Consider the following 23,930-nt stretch of genomic DNA (forward strand, 5'->3'; position numbering starts at 1 on the left):
ACCTCTCCCGATCAGAAGCCTTGTATCACCATCATAATCCACAGATCAGTGAAGAGCCACCTCCCTCCTGGGTGCATGCAGACCTGCACAGCGTCACAGTCCCTTCGCCTGCACTGCGCTGCCCTTTTGCAAAGGAAATCAAGCCTGCTCAGGTCAGTTCTTTTGGTAATTAGGGTGCTTTCCCCTATTTGTTGGCCTCCTCTTTCCATCAGCACAACCTTAAAATGGAAGTCTTTCACATCAGGGAAAGTAATTATACAATGAGCAAGTTTACACCCTCAAATGATTACATTAAGTATGACTTCTGTCTGTAGCATCTAGCATGTAGCATGTGTATAACACACTCATTACAGGTATGTGAAGGGTCAGTTTCTAATTGAAGTGCCTGTGGGGTGGGGTGGCGATGGTTCGTTGTGGAGCAGAGGGAGGAGTGGGGCGTGGGGCGTGGAAAGAGAGGAGTGGTGCCAACCCTCTGGGTGGTCCTGCACGTGCTCAGAGGAGATATCATTACCACATGGCACCTTCAGACACGGATCATATCCGAGCAGGTGCACAAGGTTAAGAGCTTACATGGCATTCATACAAATGCATGCATTTGCACTTAAAGTCTCAAGATGGATCCAAGTTAATTTTCCATCACTTTTTATAAACTTCTGCTTGCAAAATGAGGATTGCGCATAGAGACGCACACTCAAGACAGCTGAAATGAGGGTTTCGGATTGGGTCAACCCAGGAGTTTCTGCAAAGATAAACCGTTTAACACAGAGCACTTTCACTGGCTCATCTCGGTTAGAAATCTCTCCAGCGCACTGCCTCGTGTTAGCAGACGTGATTTGCCTGCGTCTGGGCGCACAGTTGAAAAACAAAGGTGTGAAATTCTCAGCGAGATCCCGAGCCGAGTTCATTGCAAGCCCTTCCCTTTATCTGTTTCTTCCCACCATATTTACAAAGAGAGAGAAAGGCATGCTTAAGGTATGAAGTAATCGCAATGCCAGCATCCAGCCTTACTTCATGATAAAGGACACGTCTCTATAATAGGCCTCCTCTAAACAGTTTCAAGGTAGCAGGCCCAGCTGCTCTTGTGTTTAACAGAAGTCCCTCTTTAGAGCGCAGGCCCGTTCCTCTTTCCCACACTTTGCTCTTATTCACTGCCGCCTGAGATCTCCACACAAAACAAGTGGGCTTTTCTGGCACGCCCTGCCACTGATAGACTGCTTTTTTATTGTGTCTTGTTTTCAATAGGCCATCTGGGCATTTGCTGTGTTAGCCAAACATATATTTATTTGTAGTACACCTTAAAAAAGGACAGGGGGGGGTTGGTGAGTGCAGTGTATCTTTTTAGAAAAGCAGACTTGGACTTCCTCAAAACCCCGTTGTTTTTCACAAGACTCTAGTTAGGAACAAAAAGAATAACCACATAATCGCAATGCAAATTGGACGGATGGATAGATTGGTTTCCAGTTGAAATCTTAGCCCCCCTTAGCACCCTTTGGGCATATTCATTTCCATGTTAAATGATATACCTTTATTCGTCATGAAATAACTACAGGTGCCTTCTGCACATGGAAACCTGAGTGGAGAATTTGGAAGACTTTGATTCAAAGGCCAACGTGCTGAGCAAGTCCTTCATCCACGCATGAGACACAGAAAGAACAATATCCCACAGAGTAAAAAAAAAAGGACACACCAGCACCCACTTGTAAAGGACATTAAATATTTTAAAATCACATAGAAAAACATTTTTTGTTTTTACTTTGCAAACAACCGACACAAAAGCCAATATGCTATTATTAAGTCACGGCTTTCTAAAGAATGAAGTCCGATGACATTTGACACTGGAACATTTTCCCGCCTTGCCAAGCTATTCAAGGCTTTGCTGTGAATGGGGGATCACGTGACGCTGGAATGCGATTGAGCAGCCACATCAAGGGAATGGTTATAATCTACCCGAGAGGTCAGTCGTTTCCCAGCTTCCAGAGAGACGGAGTCTCATAGATGCTTCATATTGTATGAGATGCACATCACCTTCCCCTCAGCATGGGAGCTGCTGTCACTCAGCGGACAGTGGAAGCCTATTTAGCAGAATCCCGAATCCCGTTGTCTCCCTAAGACGTTACTGGTTAGGGTGTGAGAAACTCAGTCAAGGCTCAGGCACGCACACGTCCAGCATTCCTGAAGTTTAGTCTGCTTTCTGCTTTAGTGCTTCTACAATAGATTCAGAGACACGTATATGTGCATGCCCAGAGAGGGACTGGCATCCTGTCTGGGCTGTAGTCTATAGATGGTGGGTGCGATTGGCAGCAACCTTTCAGTCCTGAACAAAAAAAGCATTTTCCATTAAAGAACAAGAAAGGTTACCTTCACACTGAAAAGGAGAAAGGAGAAACAATTTCTGCTGTTAAACCTTCTTCAAGTCACATCTGAGCCCGTACACCTGCAGAAGGCTTCACAGCTGAAATGCTTTTCTTTCTCCTTTCTACTTTTCCACTGTGGAAGTGACCTCTTCTTGTTCCTGTGCGCCCAGGACTCCCTGACATAGCTCCCAGTTTGAACAATTTCAGAAAAGGGCAACTATGGGGCAACAATCTAAAAGGAGCCCTAGGAATGATTCATTTGTTTCTCGTTATCCGTTTTGCTAAAAGTGGAAATGTGACCAGAGGAGTTTGTGTCTCATGAAACGTCACTGAACAAAAGATGACCATTCTAGATTCATTCTACACGCAGCCTGGATCGATATACTAGGTAGTGGGTTTCAGAGCAGCAAAACGTGAAATGTTTCAGATTCTGTCAACTGTTTTTCAGTAAGAAAGTAAAATATTAAAACTACCCAGTGACAAGCCTCGGGATACAGCCAGTCCACTTAGAGAATCCCAAAGGATTGCTTCCACATTCTCCCGTTCCTCACAGAGGCCTTTAATACACTCACAGAGCTCTGTGGACTGTTACATTTTTCACTTTCATTTTAAGTTCACATTCAGCTTTCCTTGAAAAATCATTATGAATAAAATATTAAATGCAAGTAGAAAAAGTGAAAAGCCAATGTGACAATAACCGACTGCGTGGTTTCATTTAAATAATGGTAATTTTTTAATGCCAGAATGAAGTCATGAATATTTCATGTGTAGTGGGAGATCATGGGTGACCCCTCTAAAATGTAAATGTTATATTTACAATTTACAGTCATACCTGGTCAGCATTATTCAAAGCTAAAACGTTGTTATCCATAGCATATCGTATTTGTAAAAGGATTTTGTTGGCCGTTTTTTTTTTAAAGAAAGAAATGGCATGAAAGTAAAAACCGAATATCGAAAAAAAAAGGGAGATGCAAAATTAAAAGACTTAGTGTGGCATTCACCTTTGCTGACAGCCATCACCACTTCTTAAGAAAGATTCCCGCGCGCTCCAGCCAGCTGCTCTTTTGTATGACGGATGCGGTCTTCAGACAAGAATCTTGGAGCCCGGACTGCGCTGGCTTTCCCACACTCCATATTCGACTGGAGGACAATAGAAGTGTGCCGTGTTCTAAGCCCCATTCGCAATGCCCTTCTGTTTAGTATCCAATTCCCAAAGGACCATCTGGGCACGGATCATGTTAATATAAGGTTTGCCCAACTGTTATCAATTAAAAAGTACCATCTCTCCATATTAGAGCAACGTACATTAGCTCTGTTTAATCTCACCGGGTTTTTTTGTTTTTGTTGTTGTTGTTGTTGGTTTCAAGCAACGAGGTATTCCAAAAGAACAGAGAAGAATGTTGTAATTCTTAAAGCAGTGTAATTGTGTTTTTAATTAGCACACTCCACTCTTGGCTAATTAAATGCGCATTACTAGTGGTTATACAAAGTTTCGTGTTTTGTTTTGTTTTTTTCATTTTCAAAGTGCGGCGCAGCAAACGCTACAGAAAGCCTTTGGCGAGACTCTGGAGTAGCCTGGCAGAGGAAATGCAGACTAAATATCCAGGCAGATCTGCACAGCTGTATACAAGAATATGATCTCAAATGCACCTTTTCCTCAAATTAAACGTGTTTTTCTGGTATGTTCACGTCATTGCCTCGAGTTTAACGTCTTTGTTAAAACACAAACTTTCATTCCAGATAATATAATAACCGATTTCTGAGATTTCCTTTAATATTAAAATGTTTGCCCCTATAAATCCAAGATCCCCCCAGGTAACAAGGTTTATAATAATGAATGAACTGTCGGGCGTCGGTCACTGTATAGAATAAATTGGATCTAACTGACCAAGCAATGAGCGGTTAATTCAAAAGGGAAATATCTACAATCCTCTTTAACCCGGGCAATTAAACAGAGGACTATTACTCACATTAAAGTTGTCTGGGGATCCTGTACATACACTCACGTCTATGAAAGTTTCACTTGGTCGTTTTTTCCCGCCTTGTTCACGCTTTCATCCTCCTGTCTGAATGAGGCATCATGTGATTTTTCGACTACGGGTGAGCAGAGCGCGAAAAAGACAAATCTGCGTCCCTGCGGAGGTCAGCTCTTTCCCAGATCCTACACGATTCCACGGGCGCTGCCTATTAGCGCGCACACTCCACCTGTTCATTTGGAAGACGGCTATTATCCCTAGGCAATATGCAGTCAATTTAGCATGAAGTAATTGAAGCTACTTCTATTGTTCAGCAACGGAGCCTGATTGGCTTTTAAGTGTGGGAAACCCCTGTGAAGCAAAGACTCACACCGCCTTACGCTGTCGGAGATATATAAATAGACGCGACGCTCCAAGCTCAGTCAATATTAACTCCCGCACTTGAGAGCTACTGGTGGCGTTGTGAGCGGTATGGCTCCCGTAAATCTTTACGGTATCTCTCCGAATTCGAAAGAAAAAATGAAAGTAAGTATAAGAGCTTTGCGTGCTTATTACTGGCGTGTTTCACAGGTTATCTGCCTATTCTGGGGAAAATGTTGCAGTTCTCTAACTTTCAGTCTTTTTTTTTATTTTCTTTCCAGCTAAGAAAACCAGTCGTGGAGAAGATGCGCAGGGATCGCATCAACAACAGCATTGAGCAGCTGAAGCATCTGCTGGAAAGCGAATTCAAGGCCGGCCAGCCCAGCTCCAAGCTGGAGAAGGCTGACATCCTGGAGATGGCCGTGTGCTACCTGAGGGACCACTTGCACCGCGTGTCGTCCTTCAAGGCGATCACGCCAAAGCAGGGCTACGCCGAGGGCTTTTCCAAGTGCCTGGAGGAGACGCTGCGCTTCCTAGCCGTGCACGACCCCCTGAATAAATCCCAGTTCAAGCTTCTCCGCCACTTCCACAAGGCAGACCGCCAGCTGTGCGGCCGGGACGGGGCCGGTGCAGCGGCCGGTCCCAGCTACCCGCCCGCCAGCGGCGGTTCCAAACGCGCCGCCCCGCGCTCCGCCGAGCGCCTCTGGAGACCCTGGTGACGTCCTCCAGACGGGCGTCTCGGTCCGGGGATTGTGAAAACGGAGGATGACGGGGCTTCTTGTGACAGTCTTAATAAATCCTCCCTTCGTAGGAAATATTAATTCCCCTTTTATCTTATCTGACAATTGTAGGCAAAAATTGCCCTTAATGATTATTCTGTAGAGGATGTCGCAGCGTGAAATTGTATTTAATCTATTTCAATAATGCTGTAAATTTTTACTTCACTTAATTTGAAGTTGTTTTTACATATTGTAAAACTTTTATGCTTTATAATACTTGGAGCGTGTTTTGTTTTTCTTGATGGGAAAAGATTGTTACTCTTATACGAGCATCATATTAATAATAGTGATTTTTTTTAAGTCTTAGGTTAAAAATAACCAAGCTCTTGTCCGGGCTGAACTTTCTTCTGTATTCAGAAAATTCTTTATCTTAGTAAAGAAGCACTAAATGTATTAATTGCTGTTTATCATATTGATAACACCAGGACTCTGTGTTGTTCTGTGACTCTTTTATACTAAGCTTAATAAAAGAATGAAAAACTATATCGTGTTCGTCCTGAATTTGAGTTCTTTTTGAACCTGGGTCCTTACTCAAACTCTTGCAAAGTCTTTCAAGTGAAGCCGCCGAAAAAACCGCAGCGACAAAAGTTTTATTTCAACGAGTCGCATTTATATACTAATTGTACAGCAGGTCTATGTTCACAAAACAATGGTCACATATTTCCACTTTACTAGCACCCTCGTTTTTTGCCTTTCACGTAAGGGTTTAATTTCGGGGTAACGTGTCACCTACAACAAAAAAACATCATAATGGAGTCGGGAACAATATTTGAAACTGAATGACTGTTCCTGACGTTCTTAAATTCTATAATCCCATGAATAAAATGACAGCTACTCTTATAGTAGCTATTGCCTTTCACTCTATACATTTCAGAGACCACATTATCGACGGGAGTCTCGAGACGGAGTTATACCAGCCTGTAATATATATGTATGCAGCGGGCAAATGCAATTGGCTATTCACTATGAAGACAAGGACTTTCAAATATACCAGTTCTTTAAAAATCAGTTTTTCAAACGCACTCCACCCAGTAAAATATTTTAAATCAAAGAGGCTCGATGAGAAAGGCGCATCTACAGGGGAAATGACCTATTATCAAGGTTATTAAGTGGGAGAAGCAGCTATCATTTTTCGGCCGTGGGGATTTGGGCTTTAATTAAGACTGTCAAGACGATTAACGATCGTGGCTAATTATTTGACCTTCGCTTGTCTTCATCGTTTACAGTGAATTACATTGTTTTGTGTGTTACCAGTTTTATTCACCCATGCAGTAGCAAACAAGACGCTGAGTTTTGGTACGGGAAGCCCTTTGAATACAAAATATCTATTCTATCAAGGTGTTTATTGTCCGAGGGGCTGGGGAATTGGAGGGAAAGAGCTCTTCGTATCTGAGCGGGGGAGTGGAAACCTCTCGCTGTGAGTTGTGGGCAAGTCGACTCGCTCTGTTGGGTAAACACTGTTTCAAAGTGACCATCCAGCTGCCGTGTTCTACAAAGCCACAGCAGCCTTCCCGAAACACGAGGGTGGGAGATCCAGCTCCCCCAGCTTTCCCACACTCGCCCCATTCAAAGCTTTCAAAAGCCAGACAAAAGAAGTGTGTCGTATTTCGCGCCGCATTCATGTCGCTCTCCAGCTCAGGATTTGATTCCTAGAGCACACCATCTGGAGACAAGTCGTGAAACCGCTCGTACGCGTGACGGCTGTACGTGTAATATATGATCACTGCTCATGTCCTTCCCTATCCGAGCACAGGTCTCAAAGGCGCCCAAAGCCAGCCACCCCTTGCACAAACTGGGCTGGCCTGACCGCACCTGAAGGCAGCGATCGTGTTGGCTTCGCTTTCACCACACAAGTCATTTCACAGCACGTTTTCCAAATCTTGCATAGCCAGGCGTTCGCCTCGTTTGTATTCCACGTACAGTTCTAACCTGGGGCTTTCTTGCAGCCTGTGGTTCTGCTCCTTATTTTTGCGGCCGTTTCCATAAAAGCGGTCGATCGCAAACAGACTGGTTTGCAAGCCAATTATATGTTGACTCCTTTTTTTAACAAGCCCATTATGCCAGAGGTCAATTAAAGGGGTCACGATTCCGATATTCCCGCTCCCGACGCACCCACTGAGAGCTGTAAGGAGAAGGGGGAGCGAGGGGGTGTTTGATTGTGTGTGTGTGTGCGGGGCGGGTTAATTGGCTGGAAAGCAATCCTTGGAAACAGGCGCCATTCCCAAAGGATCTGTTCCACTCCGTTCCCATACTGTACTGTATCGCAGTGCTCCTGCCTACTGACTGAAGTCTTATCACCTTTTCCCGAATTATCAGATAACAAAGACAAGCGGTGTACAACAGGAAGATCTGCACTCAAACCCCTGTACTCACAGCTTAACCCATTCGATGGGAAAAGATAAGCCAAAGTCTTAATTTACAAATAAAAGACATATTTGCAACACTCCTCGAGGAAAAAAAGATTAAAGGATTACTTCTGCGAGCGAAGCGTATTTCATCCATTTAATTAAATAAATGAATAGTCGTTGTGGTCCTGTTTACTTGTTTCCTATGTGCGTCTTCTGTCTTGTAGCAACGGCTGAATATGTTTTTAGAGTGCTCCATTCACCCCGTGACTCAGTGGTTCTGAGGCTGGGGTGCACGCAACCCGGGCGTGAGAGATGCCCTTTCTGCAGAAAAATCTTCCAGATTGTTTTTTTTCGAGAAGGCAAATCATCGAAAAAACGATTTTTGACCCTGGGTGCGAAAACATACTTTGAGAATCAAAGTGGCGAAGAGGCAGCAGTAAAGGTTATGAGCCACTGTATAACCTACATCTTTTTATTTCACGCTTCTAGAAACGACTCTACATGCGAGATTAAATTATAAGAGGTTTTCGCAGGAGAACAAATAAAGCTATGGTCAACATACCCATAGAAAAAAAAAACAGTCCTACCCGCAGGGAGGAACAGCTGACCTAGAGAATTAACCCAATTGACAAGACTGAGCTGGATATACACGTTTTCCACACTTTCCAGGTACTTAGTCCACTGTTCTCAAAGCTTGTCCGTCGTTAGTACACAGTCACGGAACTCCATTAATAGGTTATAGGTGTAACATATTTCGGCGGAGGAGGTAAGTTTACGGGTACCAACAAACTCGGTACTTGAACTCCTGATTGTGTTGAAAACAATGGGGGCAATTTGTTTTCCGAGTATGTCTGGTCAGGTGGGGTGGATGTTTCAATATATTTCAATATAGCGCCTTCTTTTCTTGGCCCACCACTGTCAATGCGCCACTCGCGTCATTAAGTCAATAGATCACGATATGACATACCCCGACAAAACACCCCCGCACCATGTCACGACATGGAGACCGCATATGGCGATATGACATACCCCGACAAAAGTGCCCCGCCCCTATGTCGCGACATAGAGCCCACTTATCGCATATGAGAACCGCCCCCGGGCCCTTGTCGTGACATGAAGCCCGCATATTGCGATATGACATACCCCGACAAAAGTCCCCTGCCCTCGTGTTGTGACCATATGTTGCGATATACAGCAATCTGCATAGTGTACGAAGTAAATTATTTTCGCAGTAATTAATGTATTTACACGTGTATAATATAGTAAATATAGTAATAAATATAGTAAATACATTAATTACTGCGAAAATAATTTACTTCGTACACTATGCAGATTGCCGTATACTCCTAGTTGCGGAACACACGATATATACAGTAAAAAGCCTCAGGACTGTGTTAGATGTGTTTTCGACGTTATATATGCTTTTATTAATTTCGTCGATTTTACGGTTGCAATTCGACGTTGATTATACGTCGCGGCGACGTATATATACGTATAGCCGTATTTTCGCCGTGATATATACGTATAGTCGACGAATCACTGCCCACTGGGACATTTGTCTATAAGAGTTCTAGCCGGGTTCACTTATAAAACATTTGAGTAATATTGCCCTTATTTGGATTTTTTGTATGCATAACATCATCATGCTTGCATTGTCTTTGTAAACTGCATTTAAACCAAAACCCCACCACACATAGGAGCGGGCAGATATGAGGGTGGGACGGTGAGACAACTTGAGCAACTGAGTCAAGGCTGGAAATCCACGGAGGTCAGACTGAGCGTGCGCACCGTGGCGTTAACAACCACGAAATCATGGGAACTCGTAATGACAGAGCAGTCAGGACTGCAGTTTGAAAAATCTGGTTTGAGATGGAAGAGTGCCTTCTACTGGTCCACCAGTGGCAATTATAGCAGCAGCTTGGTTTTCCTTAGAGGTCTCCCTCCTTAAATCTTAGGTTACAGGCTTCGCTTCCGTGACCTTGCGGGATCTGACTACATTGACAATAGCGTCGCTGCAGAAAATGAACTTTTATGGTCGTATTTAGCTTTTTAAGATATGTTTGTCTGATTCTCCCAAAAGATACACAACGTTTCAATTAAAAACAGCGCATCAGAATGTAATTTTGTAACACCGGCTACTCGGTACCGACAGGCGTTGCAGTCAGTCTCACTGTTTTCAGTGCAGGCACCTGAAAGCGCTGCTGAACTCAAATTGCTGTTTTGGCAGCTATTGAAAATACCCCAGCTAGCTGGTCTTGGTGTAAAAATATCAGGAACCTGGGCAGCAAATATGAAGTGTGAACAGGAATACTTACATTTACATAGCTCCCTTGCCGATACTGTGTATAGTCGAGCATGACGTTACTGAATACTTCCGCAACCAGGCAATACGACCCTATAAACCCTCTCCTTTCAGGTCATGTGTAACGCCTCTTGTTTTTTTTTCTCTTTTTTCCGAAAGATACAGAAAAATACGATTGCCTATAACACTTTTTATACACAGTAATTGTCTTTGGTAGCTGTTAAATCAAGAGAAAGTACCCAAGAGTGTGTATTTTAGCATATGAATATATATTGATAGATACCGATGGAAGAAACAACGTTTTCGCCATTATATTAAATAAACCATCTTTAAATATGAGGTTAGTTTAATGCCAATGACCTGTCGCCTTTCGGAGGCTGTCGTGCGTAGCATCACGCATTGTCAATTGTTATACAAATTGCTGTGCGCACCCATTTCCCCACTGGGAACAAGCACAGCGAGCCCCACATTTTCATATGCTTTACATTTGCTTTCTTTTTTTGTTGACCTGGTTAACATTTTGTACCTGTACCAAACCATGTGAGCAGTGCATAAAGGCTTTGACACGCTGTATGTACAACTGTCATCAGTGTAGCTTTTAGCAAATAGTCCTGAACCTGCAGGAGAAAGCAGAGGCCATAGTAACGTTGGCATACAAGGAGCAACAGGAGCACAGAAGGGAACCTAACATGACAAAGGCAATCCTGCCCCCCGATGACCGTACAACTGGTGTGTCTCTTTTCATGACAAACACGCCCACTGTGGCTGTGAGCACTAGCAGCAGAGCACTGATGGCCACCAGCAGGACCTTACTGACCACATAGTCCCAGGAGAGATAGACCAGGGTCCGAGGAAAGCACTGCTCACTTCCCTGTGCAGACCAGTGTCCTTCAGGGCAGGACTGGCAAGCATACGCATCTGGAAAGGGAAATAAGTGCTTTTACACATCCCGCGTGTAGCAACAGAAATGACACATTTTCCATTGAATTTCAAAGCATTCCGATCAAGAATGTTGATTTTTCTGCCCTTCTGGGCACAAGCTGAAAGTGACACATTTAAATCAGTAGGCAGGCAGGTGAAAGCAATGCAAAAGAGAGGTTTTACACACCACTTGTGTTGAAGAATGTTCCTTCCGGACAAACTTTGCAATCGAAGCAGCACCAGTGGAGTCCCATTATCTGCTTTCTGTAGTCCGGGCTGGCATTCCTCGGAACACATAGATTTGGGAGTCTAGGGGAGAAACATGAGTGAAACGGGACATTTGTGTCCTATCTTCCAAAACATGGCTTATGGTCTTCTCTACATTAGAATGGCATGAGTTGAACATATACACTAGGCCTCTTAAAAGCCTTTAGGCCTCTTAAACGAATGTGATCCAAAAGGGAACTCAGTACAGACTCAATTACTTACAAGGCTTAAAACAAGCTGAAACACGGTTAAACAGATCTTTAATCATCAGCAGTTTTGCCAGCCTTCAAATGAGTGCTTAAGGAGACCAAGGATTGTACATTAGAGAACCTTACCAGGGGCACACAGAAAGCACCGACAACTGAGGCCATGCCCAGCGCAGTGCTGCTGTACACTGGTCCTATTATTGCCTTGACTTTGGTGTCCTCATTGTACATCAATGGCTGTGAGCCCACCTGCAGTCTGTTCTTGGTGCTGAGGAGGGGGATGGTGGACTCGAAGCAGTCTGTATCGAGGTAGCAGTCCATCATCTGTAAGCATAGGGTGATATTGGGTAGAAGACTGCTGGAGTTGTTGATGTCAGCCAGGACAAGAGTCAGCATGTGCCAATAATTGCAAGCCCAGCTATCCATTTCTGCACTGCCGGGAGAGAGAGGCAGCAAGGGCAATGATAACTTTAGAGGAGACATACTGTACTGTGCATGAGCTCTTTCTACATGTTGATAATTTCTTTTCATGTATGTACTGTATATATATATCATGCACATTTATTATGCAATTTGAACTAATAATTTACAGAAGCATTTTCTTGGAAAAGGCTTTGTTTTACATTGTATGAAAGGCCTAAGAGAATTTGAACAAAGGAATATCTAATTTCCCTTGGCAATGTGGAAAGCAAGACATGTAAAAATCATTTGAAAATTACAACTTAAGTAAAGTATAGTATTATGATCACCAAATAACCAACAGAGATGTAGTAAAGCTAAATTTAGAAGAGCAGGGCTAAAGAATTTAAAGTACAGTAAAACAGGTCCTATGTGCACAGGTTGCCTTTAGCTGTCCTTTATCCATTCTTCACAACCATTGAACTTAAAATAACTGGGAGAAAGGATACAGAGATATTATTCACAAAGGTGACTGCAAGACGTCTCATTTGAGGCACTTTGCAGTTAGTTGACCTGGCAATATTGTCTTGATTGTAGCTTCTTAAATTAGTATGTATTACAAATCCAAATTGCCTGTTTTCTTACCATTTGCACTTAGTGCCATTGCTGCTGTCTTTTCCAGGTGTCAAACAGAAGGTCAAAAGTCCTCCTGTCATGTATTCTCCACGCTGGGTGAACTCCAAGGGCAGGGTGTCTGCTTCCTGAGAAACTCCACTTGCACAATCAATACCTTTGAGAAACAGAAGGAAAGCAAAGAGACAAAGCATTCCTGCTGTTTAATATCAAATTCCAAAGACAGATCAATGTTGATGCTATGGAAGTGATGTCAAAGCAATGACAATAAATGGAAATTGTGCTGGATTGCAAAATATCTCACACAGCTGTGCATTTGCATGTGAGACTTTCCATGTATTTGCATAACTCAGAGTGGGATACTATGGATATACAGATGTACACAGTGGATTTGAATAGGATTAAGATGACTGAAAGAGATTAAATAGACTTGTTTTTTAGCTGTGCATGAATCAAAATAAAAGTCAGCAACTTTAGACAACTGTTCTATTTCCCCGTAGCTAGGGCTCATAAAGGAGACATGGGAAACTTTGACCAGTGCAATGTGTGAATATTTATTTTTTCATATAAATACTCATATAAGGTAAATGATACATTATATATTAGAGTGGACCATGTAACAGTGCTCTATAACCTTCAGTGGTATAAATAGCAGTTTTGGGACAATCCACAGTAAAAACAAGAGACACCTGATCAACATGTGCAGTCTAAATTTTGCAAATTAGCCAAATGGTAAATTTAGGTTGGTTTGGGATTATCAAAGTCTTAATGCATTAAGCCTTAATATCTGGCACGACAGACTACCTTAAATGTGGCTAACAGATTTTGGTTTGTTGCTGTGTATGCAAATATTAGACTGCTTTTACTGATTGAGATTGTACCAGTGGACTAGTTTAAGTCAGCAATCATTAAAATACCCCAGTATTTAAAAAAAAAAAATTGTAAACACCAGACTCATTCCAGAAGCCGTACATTACAATGATGTTACTGTGTTTGCTTTGTGAGTAACAGAACGAAAGAAAAATTGAAAAACAAGACATCACTGAAGAATACACAAACCCCAAAACAGACACCTAAAAATTTGGAATGATCATAATTAGGCAGTTGCATGATGCTTAAGGCTTCTTGATTGATTTTACACAGTCAGCAAATTCAAGAGCAATGCATTATGATAGTAAAGATTGTTCTCATCATATGCAAAGTATTTCAGGGGCATGCCTGAGATTAGCATGTACAATTTCAACCTTCATTAACTCACCACTCTGGCTCAGTGGTAGGACAGTATTTGACTTGATACTTGGTTTCGATCACTGTAGGGGATTTTAATTAATAGAGATGTAGAGTGTGAGCACTTCAACCCCAGCCCCACTGTGTGCAGGGACTACAGATTAGATAAGAGTAATTGTCTTTTATTTGAGGAATGAGGTTGTTAAAACAATGAAAATCATTGCTTATTCTGGTGCCTGTCTTCATCTTTAGGTTATTTTTCCCAATGTAGAGCAGCCACATAAAAGATCAGTAAAGGTTATACCTGAAGTATACCCATCCACAAGGGGGAACTATATCTAAAATGTCTCTAGATGTATTTAATGAGAATTGAATGGAAAATACAATTATCTTGTTTTAAATAAGTACAAATAATTGAATTATTGCAATGTTCAGTCCATGAACAGAGTACACTCTTTCTATCTTATATTCAGAAATAGTCTGAAATAGTCCCTTTTAGTGCAGTGGTTGTCATTCCTGGTGTGCAGCTGGCCCTATATTCCCAGTATTAACTGGTGCCTACGTCTGATCTGTTTGTTGGTTTAGACTTTTTTTCTGGACTCAGTCTCTTTACAGTCCCACTCCAGCTCACTAATTGAGAATTGGCTCTTATTGTTCTGGCTAACAGTTCCAATAGGTTATGAATTAATGATGTATAGCCACAGGTGGGATATATAGGCAATGCACATTATTATAATGATTTTTGCTAAAACATACCCAGAAAAGCACATAAATGTATAATCATTAAATATATTTACTCCAATACATTTTCGAGAAGTCAAAATAAGGAAGACGTAGGTCTTAGTCTGGTGGGCACCTGTGCAATTTGTCTGCATATTTGGTGTTTGAATTGTCATTACATTTTCATGTTGTGAAGAAATAAAATGGGATATTTGCCGCTTCAAATTGTATATATGCATGTTGTGTGGTTAGAATTTGCTGGCTTTTGATGCCAGAGCTCTTTTTAACGCCTGGGACTGCACTGAGAAGCACTCCTGGATTCGTCCTTGGTACGAAACAAAATATAAATTTGCATTCGTATTAATATAAAGTCTATAGGAAAATCTAAAAAGAACGTCCATTCAAAGCAATGCTCTACTGCGTGCTGCAAGTACTCTTGGTCAGCTGAGCACAAACTGGAAGTTGCAGCATTTCTGGGAAGAAACGTGCTGTGTGATTCCTCCTGTGAGGTGTGCGCAGCTCGCCTCCATTTTATTGTAGTCTATTTCCGCCCTCTCCTGGTGACTGCGCGCCATTGCAGTCTAGCGCTGTTCAAAAGCATTGATTCCACTACATCACGCTGCTTTTGAGTGACAGAGCTCCCTAAGCACAACAAAACACTATCTATCTACGTTTAAGGGTAGAAAATATTAGAGTTAACCTTGCACCTGAGGGAAATGATCTATAGATTTATAGAGCTAAGCATCCTCATAATCACATAGACCTGCCATATACAAGACCAAAAGTGTTGCACTCAGTCTCTCTGATCGGCCTCATTATTATCGCCAGCATCTGAATGTTGATATTCTATTATAAAAAAATGTTATTTATAAATGCTCTTACTCTGTTATAATGGAAGATAATTAGATGTACAAGTAGTATTAGTTACCATAATTCATTAGTAATACTTGTTTTAGAGTACATTTTATTTGTGGTAGTAGGGCATAGTTACAGAAATAATAACAGGCATAGTAGTACACTCTTTACTCTGCCTACTGTTGAGTCTTAAAAATATTAATTCATATACTGCATTTAACTCTGCTATACACATATATATTTCAATTTACAAATTTGTTCAATACAACAGCAACCCCTTCTTTCTTGACAATCTAAATTTAATTCGCAATTGCAACCATTTCACATGGCATTTCTACATGGTATATAGTATGACCTACATGAAAAGTAGTCATACAGATTTAAAATGTTAAAATGATACTCAGATCTCAGTTCAATCTATTGTCATGTGCACACGTGCAATGAAATGCTTATTTGCACGCGTGCTCCAATACAAAGACATTAAAGGAATCACCAAAAACATAGACAGAACAGCAGCAGCAACAAGAAGTTGAATAACCTACGACTTAAACTGCCTGATCATATTCACAAGTATGAAAGGAGTTTTCATAGGATAAGAGCTTGTTTCAAGAGAGAAACAATTACATTTCATATAGCTGCATTGATGTAATTTAATTTAGTAAATGAATTGAATATGCAAGCTGTAAAATGAACCTTCCTGCCGATACTGTATTCCAATCGAATAGCATAAGACCTGACAAGGAGACTGTGGAAATATACTGCACTCCTACAGTTTTGAACTGCTGTGCTAGTATTTTATCATTCCTTGAAAATAAATCAGTGGAAAGTGGATGGTGACACTTCAAACAGATTATGCTTGAAGCACAGAAGATATTTATCCCAACAGTAAAATAATAAAAAAAATCTATAACAGTGTCCGGCATGGCTCAACAAATCAGTCAGTAAAAACACAGGGGGAAAGAAAACACTTCATGAAATGATTAAAACATGACAAGATCCAATTAGAGAAAAAAAGCATGATGAATTGTAAGCACAGCTGAAAAAGCATGTCAAAATAGAAATTGAAAGGAATATTGTAATGGTGGTATTTCACTTGGGAACAAAATATGGTGTCTCAGGCAGAAGAAAGCTACATTTATTTATAAAACAGTCTTAACATCAAGAGGTAGAAATGTTTGGGGTATTTCAAATACACAAGATTAAAAAATCCCCAGGTCATGATGGTATCTTACCAATAAAAGGTTCCAAAAGTAAATATCCTCATGTGAGTATGTACTGTATGTAAATACTTAGATTCAGTATCTCCTGGGACCTGTGTGAGCAGTTATTACTTCAGTCAAATGTTTCTTGTTGCTGTAGATCAGTTTCTCAAAGTGACTTTTGGATTTTGGTCCATTTTTCCTTACAGAGCAGCAGATAGTCATTGTTGTTGAAGGTTTCTTGCACAACCAGCTTGCAGCCTCACGCTGAAGTAGCATTTCAGCCTTATTTTGGGATTCTTCTCTACTGACAGGCTGAAGGAACTAAACGTTTCTTGTTTCTGAAGAATCACAAGAACACTACTTGACTGGGATCAGGGCTGTTACTGCAGCGACATGTTTGTCCTACACCAAACAGCACACACACCTTACAGTGACTGCCTCACCTATTAACTGAGCGCGACTTAATCCGGTGCCTTTTCTTTGCATCTTTGCAAATATCCATACTGGGGGAAGTACAATATGATTCTCTGTCCCCTGAAAATAACACACAAGGGTTTTACTGCCCTTGACTTTCATTGCCAGCTCTGTCCCTCTTTTTCCCTAGGGCCGGGCCAGATCGGCCCAGAGTACAGTACCTGTGCCGTGGCATAAGACCCTACAAATCACAAAGAAGACCGCAGAACATCTGCGAGAGCTTCTGGCAAAGGCAGGCGTAAATCAGTTGGCCCATTCAACTCCAGACGGCAGTCAGCGCTGCCAACAGTGGGCACACAGACATGCCCGGAGACAAAGGCCGCAGCCTGCCTGAGCAGTCACCAGAAGGCATGGCACTGGTCTGCAGTCTTTTCTTCTTTTCATTCTATTTTATTGCTCCCTTTCTTCCCATGCCTTAGCAAGTCGGAATATATGAACGTCCAGAATGGCACTGAGGGGAAATCTGGTACAGCTATAACCTAGAAAAAAATCATTCAATACATTTTTCAGAACGGCAATAAGATCTCAGGTCTATTGGGGGGGTAAAAATATCCAATTGCTAGAGGGTTTCTCCTATGTGCCTGTACAGTATTCGTTATAGCTAAAGCAAATACAAGGTAAGATTTGGGATATAAACTATTTCATTAAACAAAAGACTTCTGTAGTGGAACCCTTAAATCCAAGGACAGAGTATCTCAACCAGCATCCAAAAAGGCCATTGCATTCTCCATAGATTATCCCGAGCCTGTTTGAATCACACGGATTTATAATACAGTCCATGTACAACAGCTTTTTACTTCATTAGTTCTCACTCTTCTTGGTTGTGTACATTTGAATGCAGTTCTGGAAATGGGCTGTAGTATTCATTTGGGGTTTTAGAACAATGATGTAGACCTTGGGCATGAAATAGCCCCCCAGTATCCCCAATACACTAGCTAGGATGGCCATGACATTGACCACAATGAGGTACTTCCCTCTGCTAATGATGTAGACAGTGAAGAAAGTGAGCCAGGAGATCAAATAGATCAGCAAGCTGAACGTAATGCACTTGGCTTCATTGTAGTTGGCCGGCAGGTCTTTCCCCATGTAGCTAAAAGCGAAGCAGAGAAAGCTGAGCATAGCGATGTACACGAGCTGCAGGATGGAGCTTACAGACTCCATCCCGCTGCACTCCAGAATGATGGTGTCCGGGTAGATGTTGTAGACCTCGGTCGGCACAGGCCGGGCCAGGAGAACGTGGAGCAGGGAGACGAACAGAGCGACCACCGAGGAGCTGAGGATCACGGCCTGAGGCCCCCTCTTCCTGGCCCACACCTCGTAGGCCCTGGGCAGCTTGGAGGCCATCTTGAAGATGCAGACGATCTGGAAGGAGCGCACCGCCATGCAGGACAGGCAGACGGTGAAGCCGAAGGTGAAGAGGGGCTGCTTGAGGGCACAGCCCAGCCCGGAGGGCACGCCGAAGTGACAGAACGAGCTGCAGGTGGCCCCCGCCAGCGAGGCCAGCATCAGGAGGCATGTCTTCCCGCCCGCCGACTTCACCACCGGGGTGTTGAGATGCAGCAGGAAGAGCAGGGCTGTGGCCAGGGTCAGCAGGAGGGTGAGCACCAGAGAGACCAGCAGGGCTACAGCCAGGCTGTCTTCCCAGGGCAGGTAGACCACCGTTCTGTTGACACAGTGCTCACTCTCTGGTAGGGACCACTCGCGTTGCTTGCACGGCTGGCAGAAAGTATATCCTGACACACGGTCAGAAAAACACAGAAGAAATAGGATTCAGTTCGTTTTCACCCTAATAAAAAAAGAAATTAGTTTTCAGTTTGTTTTCACCCAGATAAAAAATTCTGGGAGTGAGGGAAAGACGATTCAAGAAAAACGGGTTGTAGTTTGTGTGTAAATTGTGCCACCTGCTGGGATTTTCCTGGCATGTTCACGCAGGGAGGAGGGCTGGGGTTCCCTGGTCACTAGGCCTTGTGTGCTTTGGATTTCTAAAGCCCTGAGTGATGTTGAGGGTAACGGTAAAGCTTTGTGGTTTGATGGCCTAACTTTCTGATGGGATTCTGTACCCTAGAGGTGATGCACACTAAACCTGAAGATGAAGCTGTAAGCCGTTTGCTTACCGCTCCTGTTGAGGAAAGTGGAGGGTGGGCAGGCCTGACAATCAAAACAGCAAGCATGAGCCCCCGTCTGCAGTCTCCTGTAGCCCTCGGGACACTCTGGTGAGCACACCGACTCTGGAACCTGGGGAGAAGACCAGCTGAACTCGGCTTACAGGCGCTGACTGTGTGACATCCTTCTTCCCTGACACTGAGTTAATCCAATCACAGCAAAATGCCAAGCACTAAATGTCACATACCCAAACACCTCAAAAGCTAAGCTTGGCTTTTCACGAGGCCTGAATGTGAAGGAATATCAACATCTCTTAAAGAGAAGTTACTTCCAATTATTCTCTCTCTGTTAAGAAGTGTTGTGAGAATCCCCACACTTAATTCCTTCATTCCCAATCTGGATACCACCAGGCTACAAGGTGGTACCTCCGTCATTCGATTAAAATGACACTTCATGGCTCTAGAAGCAACATCTCTGTTGTCTCTAAAATAATAATAGAGGAGCGTAAGAAAACACAAAAGAGGTTCATGCTCAATAATGAAACGGGACTATTTAAACAAAAACTCCGCTCACACTAGGATTGGACGAACACTCCTAATGTAAAGAGTATATAAGAAAAGCTCCACTCACCACACTCTCGCGGCCTGTGTTCCAGTTGATGAGACTGGCATCAATGTCCAGATTCTCAGGGTCTGGGCTATACATTCCGACCAGCCTCAGAGACAGATTCCCTCCTGCCCAGTCCCAGGCCATGATGTCATAGCCTGCGGGAGGGTCACCATGCTCGTTGAAGTACACTGGCTCACTCCCCACAGAAAAGTTCACTTGCCTCAACTTTTCCAAGAGCTGGAGAAAACATTGAAACAACACCATAACGCAACAAAGAAAAATAAAGGGGAAAATCTAAAACAGCAGTATACTGGTACTGCCCACGCAAACTGTAGTCATTTACTTTTGTGTTGTCTTATTTTTGCTGAAAACCTTGACTCATAAGGAATACAGCAAAAATAATATCAAGTGCACACAATGTCTTTAATTGTCGATTTAAATGTCATTACTCAGGTTCTAAATGTCACAACTGCCCAGTACAGCTGAGAGAGACTATAGATCAAGTTAGAAGAGGCTCCAATGAGGATCTGCAAAGAAACAAGCAGGGGTTAATGCCACACTGAAATTTAGAAAGAAGGAAAATTACATTGGGTTCTTCTGTGGCCACACATTCCTGAAGAGGTTTTTGTGTTTCTCAGTGTTGAATTAACCCCTACTTGTTCTCTTACAGACTTTCTCTTCGTCCCACACGTCGCCTACTCATGCGGCTTGGAAAAAGTGTTGACTCACGCGCCATGGCAGGGCCTCCACCCTACTGCACGCCAGCGAGTCGCAGTCCAGCAGGGAGCGCAAGGCATGCGCCAGGGCGTAAACAGCCTTGTAGACATTGAAGGAGGACTGAACATCGAACTCCTTCAATGGCACCTCTCCAGGAGTCAATGTGCCGAAGGCATCGCTGCCTTGCAGGCACCCGAGTGCGCGCCGTCTCTCGTCCTCAGATTCGTTGGCGACGGGACGTCTCGTTTTTTCTACAGTGAGGGCCTCGAACCCTTCAAAGCCGGGTAAGGTTGCAGTTTTGGTCGAGATCCCGAGGACGGTCCCGATCCTCTCAATGCCTGGGAGGCTGGACACCCTGGTCGATATCGACCAGTCTTCCGATCCAATCCACACTTTGCCCGTGACGTTCTGCCCGACAACCAGTGGAAAGAAACCGCTGGCAATGCGTTTGCTGGAGAAGACGACTATGGTGTTGACCCGGGTGTCCACGATGCTTCTGACCATCTGAAGCATCTCCTCCCGTCTGGAGTCCGTGTATGTCTGGATGATCCCTTTGTAGGCGATACAAATACCGTATTCTGAGGCCAGCTCGGATAGGCTCTGCACGCCTTGCTGCCCATAATCATTGTCACTTCCCAGCAGGGCAATCCACGTCCATTTAAACCTCACCAGGAGCTGCACCATGGCCCTGACCTGGTTCCTGTCGCTTGGAATAGTGCGGAAGAACGCTGGGTATAGCTGTTTGTTACTCAGCATCTCGTTTGTGGCCTCGTAAGAGATCTGCAACATAGATAACAAAAGAGATGCAGCACCAACAGAGAAATACTACTTCTACACTGATATTGCAGGTTCTGTTTAACTGGGTTTCTTACAAAGCACAGTGTAGATGAAGGAAGGCATAGTGTGGGTGGGGGATAAATTGTCTTAGTTTTCATCACAGGTTTACACTCTAAAATAAGTAAATCGGTTGCAACGCCAGTATTGACTAGAAGTGTCCTCTCATCAATCACGAGCCCTTAGCCCCCTCTCCTGTGAAAACCAATGGTAGTTTTGGGCAGAGCCAAGAGGTGTGCTCAAATACAACAACTGAATTATTCCTCACCTCTGGAATCAGATAGTAGCCCAGTGTGGCAGCAGAAGTGAAGGCATAGCTGCTGCTGTCTGGCCCAATGACAGCTATGGCTCTGGTCCTGGAAGTGCTGGGAGACTCCGGCTCTCTATTGTATTCATGCTGCTGGACAAGCACGTCAAGAGTGGCCAGAATGCTAGCAGGCTCAGAGCAAATATCGTAGATTTGGTAGCCCAAGGTAACTCCTGGCAGCAGGTTCTCTCCTCCGCTGCCATTGTTAATTTCCTCAATGGCGAATCTCATGGCTTGCATCAGATGATAGCCGTGCTTATTGAATATCCCGCTGAGGAGGAAAAGCGTCACAGCCGTTGAAATTAGGGCGCAGCTGAAACAACTGAACCAAACTACACCGCTATCAATGTTTCACAGACACACGGACAAAACCAGTTGGCCACGGAAAAAAAATTTAAACAACAGCCTTTTTTATCGCTGTCTAGAACTGGTATATGATATTCCTTTCTCGTGGGATCCAGTTACAGCCTAGAAAGGCAGTGAAAGAAAATGTTTGGTCTTCGAGTACTTTTTATATAACATGAAAGAACCTAAGTGAAAGGATTCCTTTGTACATTTAGAAACGAGCAAATACTGCAATTAGAGCAATGGGGGGAAATTACTGATAACAAACTATATCTGTAAATGATGGCACTTCAATTGTGAAGAGGCACTGACTATAGCTAAGAGTGTTGTATGTGCTACATTGGAAATATGTTTCTGTTAGAGGTAATAATAGAACTTCTGCACAGTTTTGTCACCTTGACACATTCGATATTACACACCAGACTAAAATAACTGTCACTCAAACCAAATGTAACAAAGTACCGTGGTGCAAGCTCCATTTGACCTATGCAATGAGTCACTTGAGCTTTTGACAAGTAATACATTTCCATTATCTTTAATTGCTTAAAGGCAGGTAACAGTGAATGAACAAACTTGGTAGCATTAATCGATAAAACATGCTTAAAAAAATATCTGCCAAGCAGATGCCCTTATCCAGGGTGACTTAAATACATTTGAAATTTAAAATAGGCAGGTAGGAATGATGGTGGATCCACCTCAAGTCCGTTATTAACACTACAAGGAAAGTAGTCTTACTTTTGGCAGTCGTCCAGCTCTGGCACAGATTTATCAGACATTCCAGTGTTGTGTATAGGAAACAGCCCAGCAATCACATAATCTCCACCCAGCTGGAACTGAGAGAGCGGACCAAACTGTCCTGCAGCAGCAAGGTCCCAGCAAAGCAGGACAGCCGCCCACATCACCAACCCGAAGGCTTGCAAAGGCACGACTCTGCCACAGACGGCCATCCCAGTCCCGAGCTCGCGATGCCTGGATTGCGTTTACTGAACTCAGCCGGACTGGGTGACTTTTTATCTGCCCAAGCAGCACTTTAGCGGATCTGTTTGTTTTTGCACTTATTAAATTTGCATGCTTTCAAATGTTTAGCACCGAGGAGAGGTGTGGCAGAGTAATCCCACCAGGCAAACGGACGACACTGGGAATCAGCGTCAGATGAAAAGCTGTCCGACTTTATTTGCATTTTGCAGCAGCGTGAATCAATTCATCTTTGTGGCTTGTGCAGGGTGGAGAGAAGAGCTTGATCTATCACAGAACAGAAAAAGAGAAAGAGCTGCTGCAGCAGGCTCACAGATCGCTGGATGGACTTCGATCTCCCTCTCGCTGCAGAAACTTTATTGAGGGAAAAAATGTCGCCATGGAAGCTTTGCAGCCCAGCGTTATAGCATAGCTGGCCCAGTGCATGCTGTGATGACACAGAACACAGAGCAGCGGTCACGACTTCATTTCGATAACTCAGTGGGTTAAAGAAGAGCACTTGGCGACAGAGGTGGAAGCTGCGCCGTTGGTACTGTTGCCTTTAGCTCAGCGAAGAAAACTGCAGGACATGATCCCTGAATTGCATGGCAGCTCCAGGAAACAGCACAGCCCTGAGAGCCCAGCGGATAATCTTTCTGCATGCAGATAATAACCCCAAAGATCCTTCTCTACCTCCCACAGTTTAGCAATTAGATTGCTGAGAAAGAAAAAGGACACAGTTATAAAGTTAGAGTAAATTTCAAGCACTGGGATACCAGAAGGAGGAAGAGTACAATACTCTTGGTCAAACAAGAAGGAGGGAATTTCTAACTGTGGTCCCTTACCTTCTTTTTAAAAGGATCTGTTAGTGCCAATAATGGATGAGTTGCTGCACTCAGGACCTGGTTTTGGCAGTTTCTATTTGAAAGAGCCACTCTTCAGAGATTGCTAATGAATTACCTTTCCTAGGACCCATGTACAAGTTCAGAAACAGAGCCTAGGCCCGACACATATCGGATAACGAATCATGACACCGTG

General features: G+C 43.3%; 2 protein-coding genes across 2 annotated transcripts; one reads left to right on the plus strand and one right to left on the minus strand.

Annotated features, from left to right (window-relative positions):
* Window positions 1-4,697: 4,697 nt before the first annotated feature.
* LOC102684766 (transcription factor HES-5-like) lies at window positions 4,698-5,952 on the plus strand. Its single transcript, XM_006642042.3, has 2 exons — window positions 4,698-4,855; window positions 4,972-5,952. Exons 1-2 carry the CDS (start codon window positions 4,802-4,804, stop codon window positions 5,407-5,409), a joined length of 492 nt encoding a protein of 163 aa, XP_006642105.2. The 5' UTR covers window positions 4,698-4,801; the 3' UTR covers window positions 5,410-5,952.
* A 9,522-nt stretch (window positions 5,953-15,474) lies between these two features.
* On the minus strand, window positions 15,475-23,897 carry tas1r1 (taste receptor, type 1, member 1). Its single transcript, XM_006642041.3, has 6 exons — window positions 22,674-23,897; window positions 21,555-21,864; window positions 20,465-21,232; window positions 19,757-19,972; window positions 19,138-19,258; window positions 15,475-18,756 (listed from the first exon to the last, which is right to left on the minus strand). The coding sequence occupies exons 1-6, from the start codon at window positions 22,883-22,885 to the stop codon at window positions 17,825-17,827; spliced, it is 2,559 nt and encodes an 852-aa protein (XP_006642104.2). The 5' UTR covers window positions 22,886-23,897; the 3' UTR covers window positions 15,475-17,824.
* Window positions 23,898-23,930: the final 33 nt, after the last annotated feature.

The sequence above is a fragment of the Lepisosteus oculatus genome, chromosome 25 (genome assembly GCF_040954835.1).
Source record: "Lepisosteus oculatus isolate fLepOcu1 chromosome 25, fLepOcu1.hap2, whole genome shotgun sequence".
Lineage (NCBI taxonomy): Eukaryota > Metazoa > Chordata > Actinopteri > Semionotiformes > Lepisosteidae > Lepisosteus > Lepisosteus oculatus.

Bases quoted from the DNA above. Each gene is read 5' to 3' on its own strand.
- LOC102684766 (XM_006642042.3), top strand. From the start codon at position 4,802: ATGGCTCCCGTAAATCTTTACGGTATCTCTCCGAATTCGAAAGAAAAA. The intron at 4,856-4,971 runs GTAAGTATAAGA...TTTTCTTTCCAG, and splicing joins ATTCGAAAGAAAAAATGAAA to CTAAGAAAACCAGTCGTGGA.
- tas1r1 (XM_006642041.3), bottom strand. From the start codon at position 22,885: ATGGCCGTCTGTGGCAGAGTCGTGCCTTTGCAAGCCTTCGGGTTGGTG. The intron at 21,865-22,673 runs GTAAGACTACTT...TTTCCTCCTCAG, and splicing joins GAGCTGGACGACTGCCAAAA to CGGGATATTCAATAAGCACG. The intron at 19,973-20,464 runs GTGAGTCAACAC...TGTTTTCTCCAG, and splicing joins TGGAGGCCCTGCCATGGCGC to CTCTTGGAAAAGTTGAGGCA.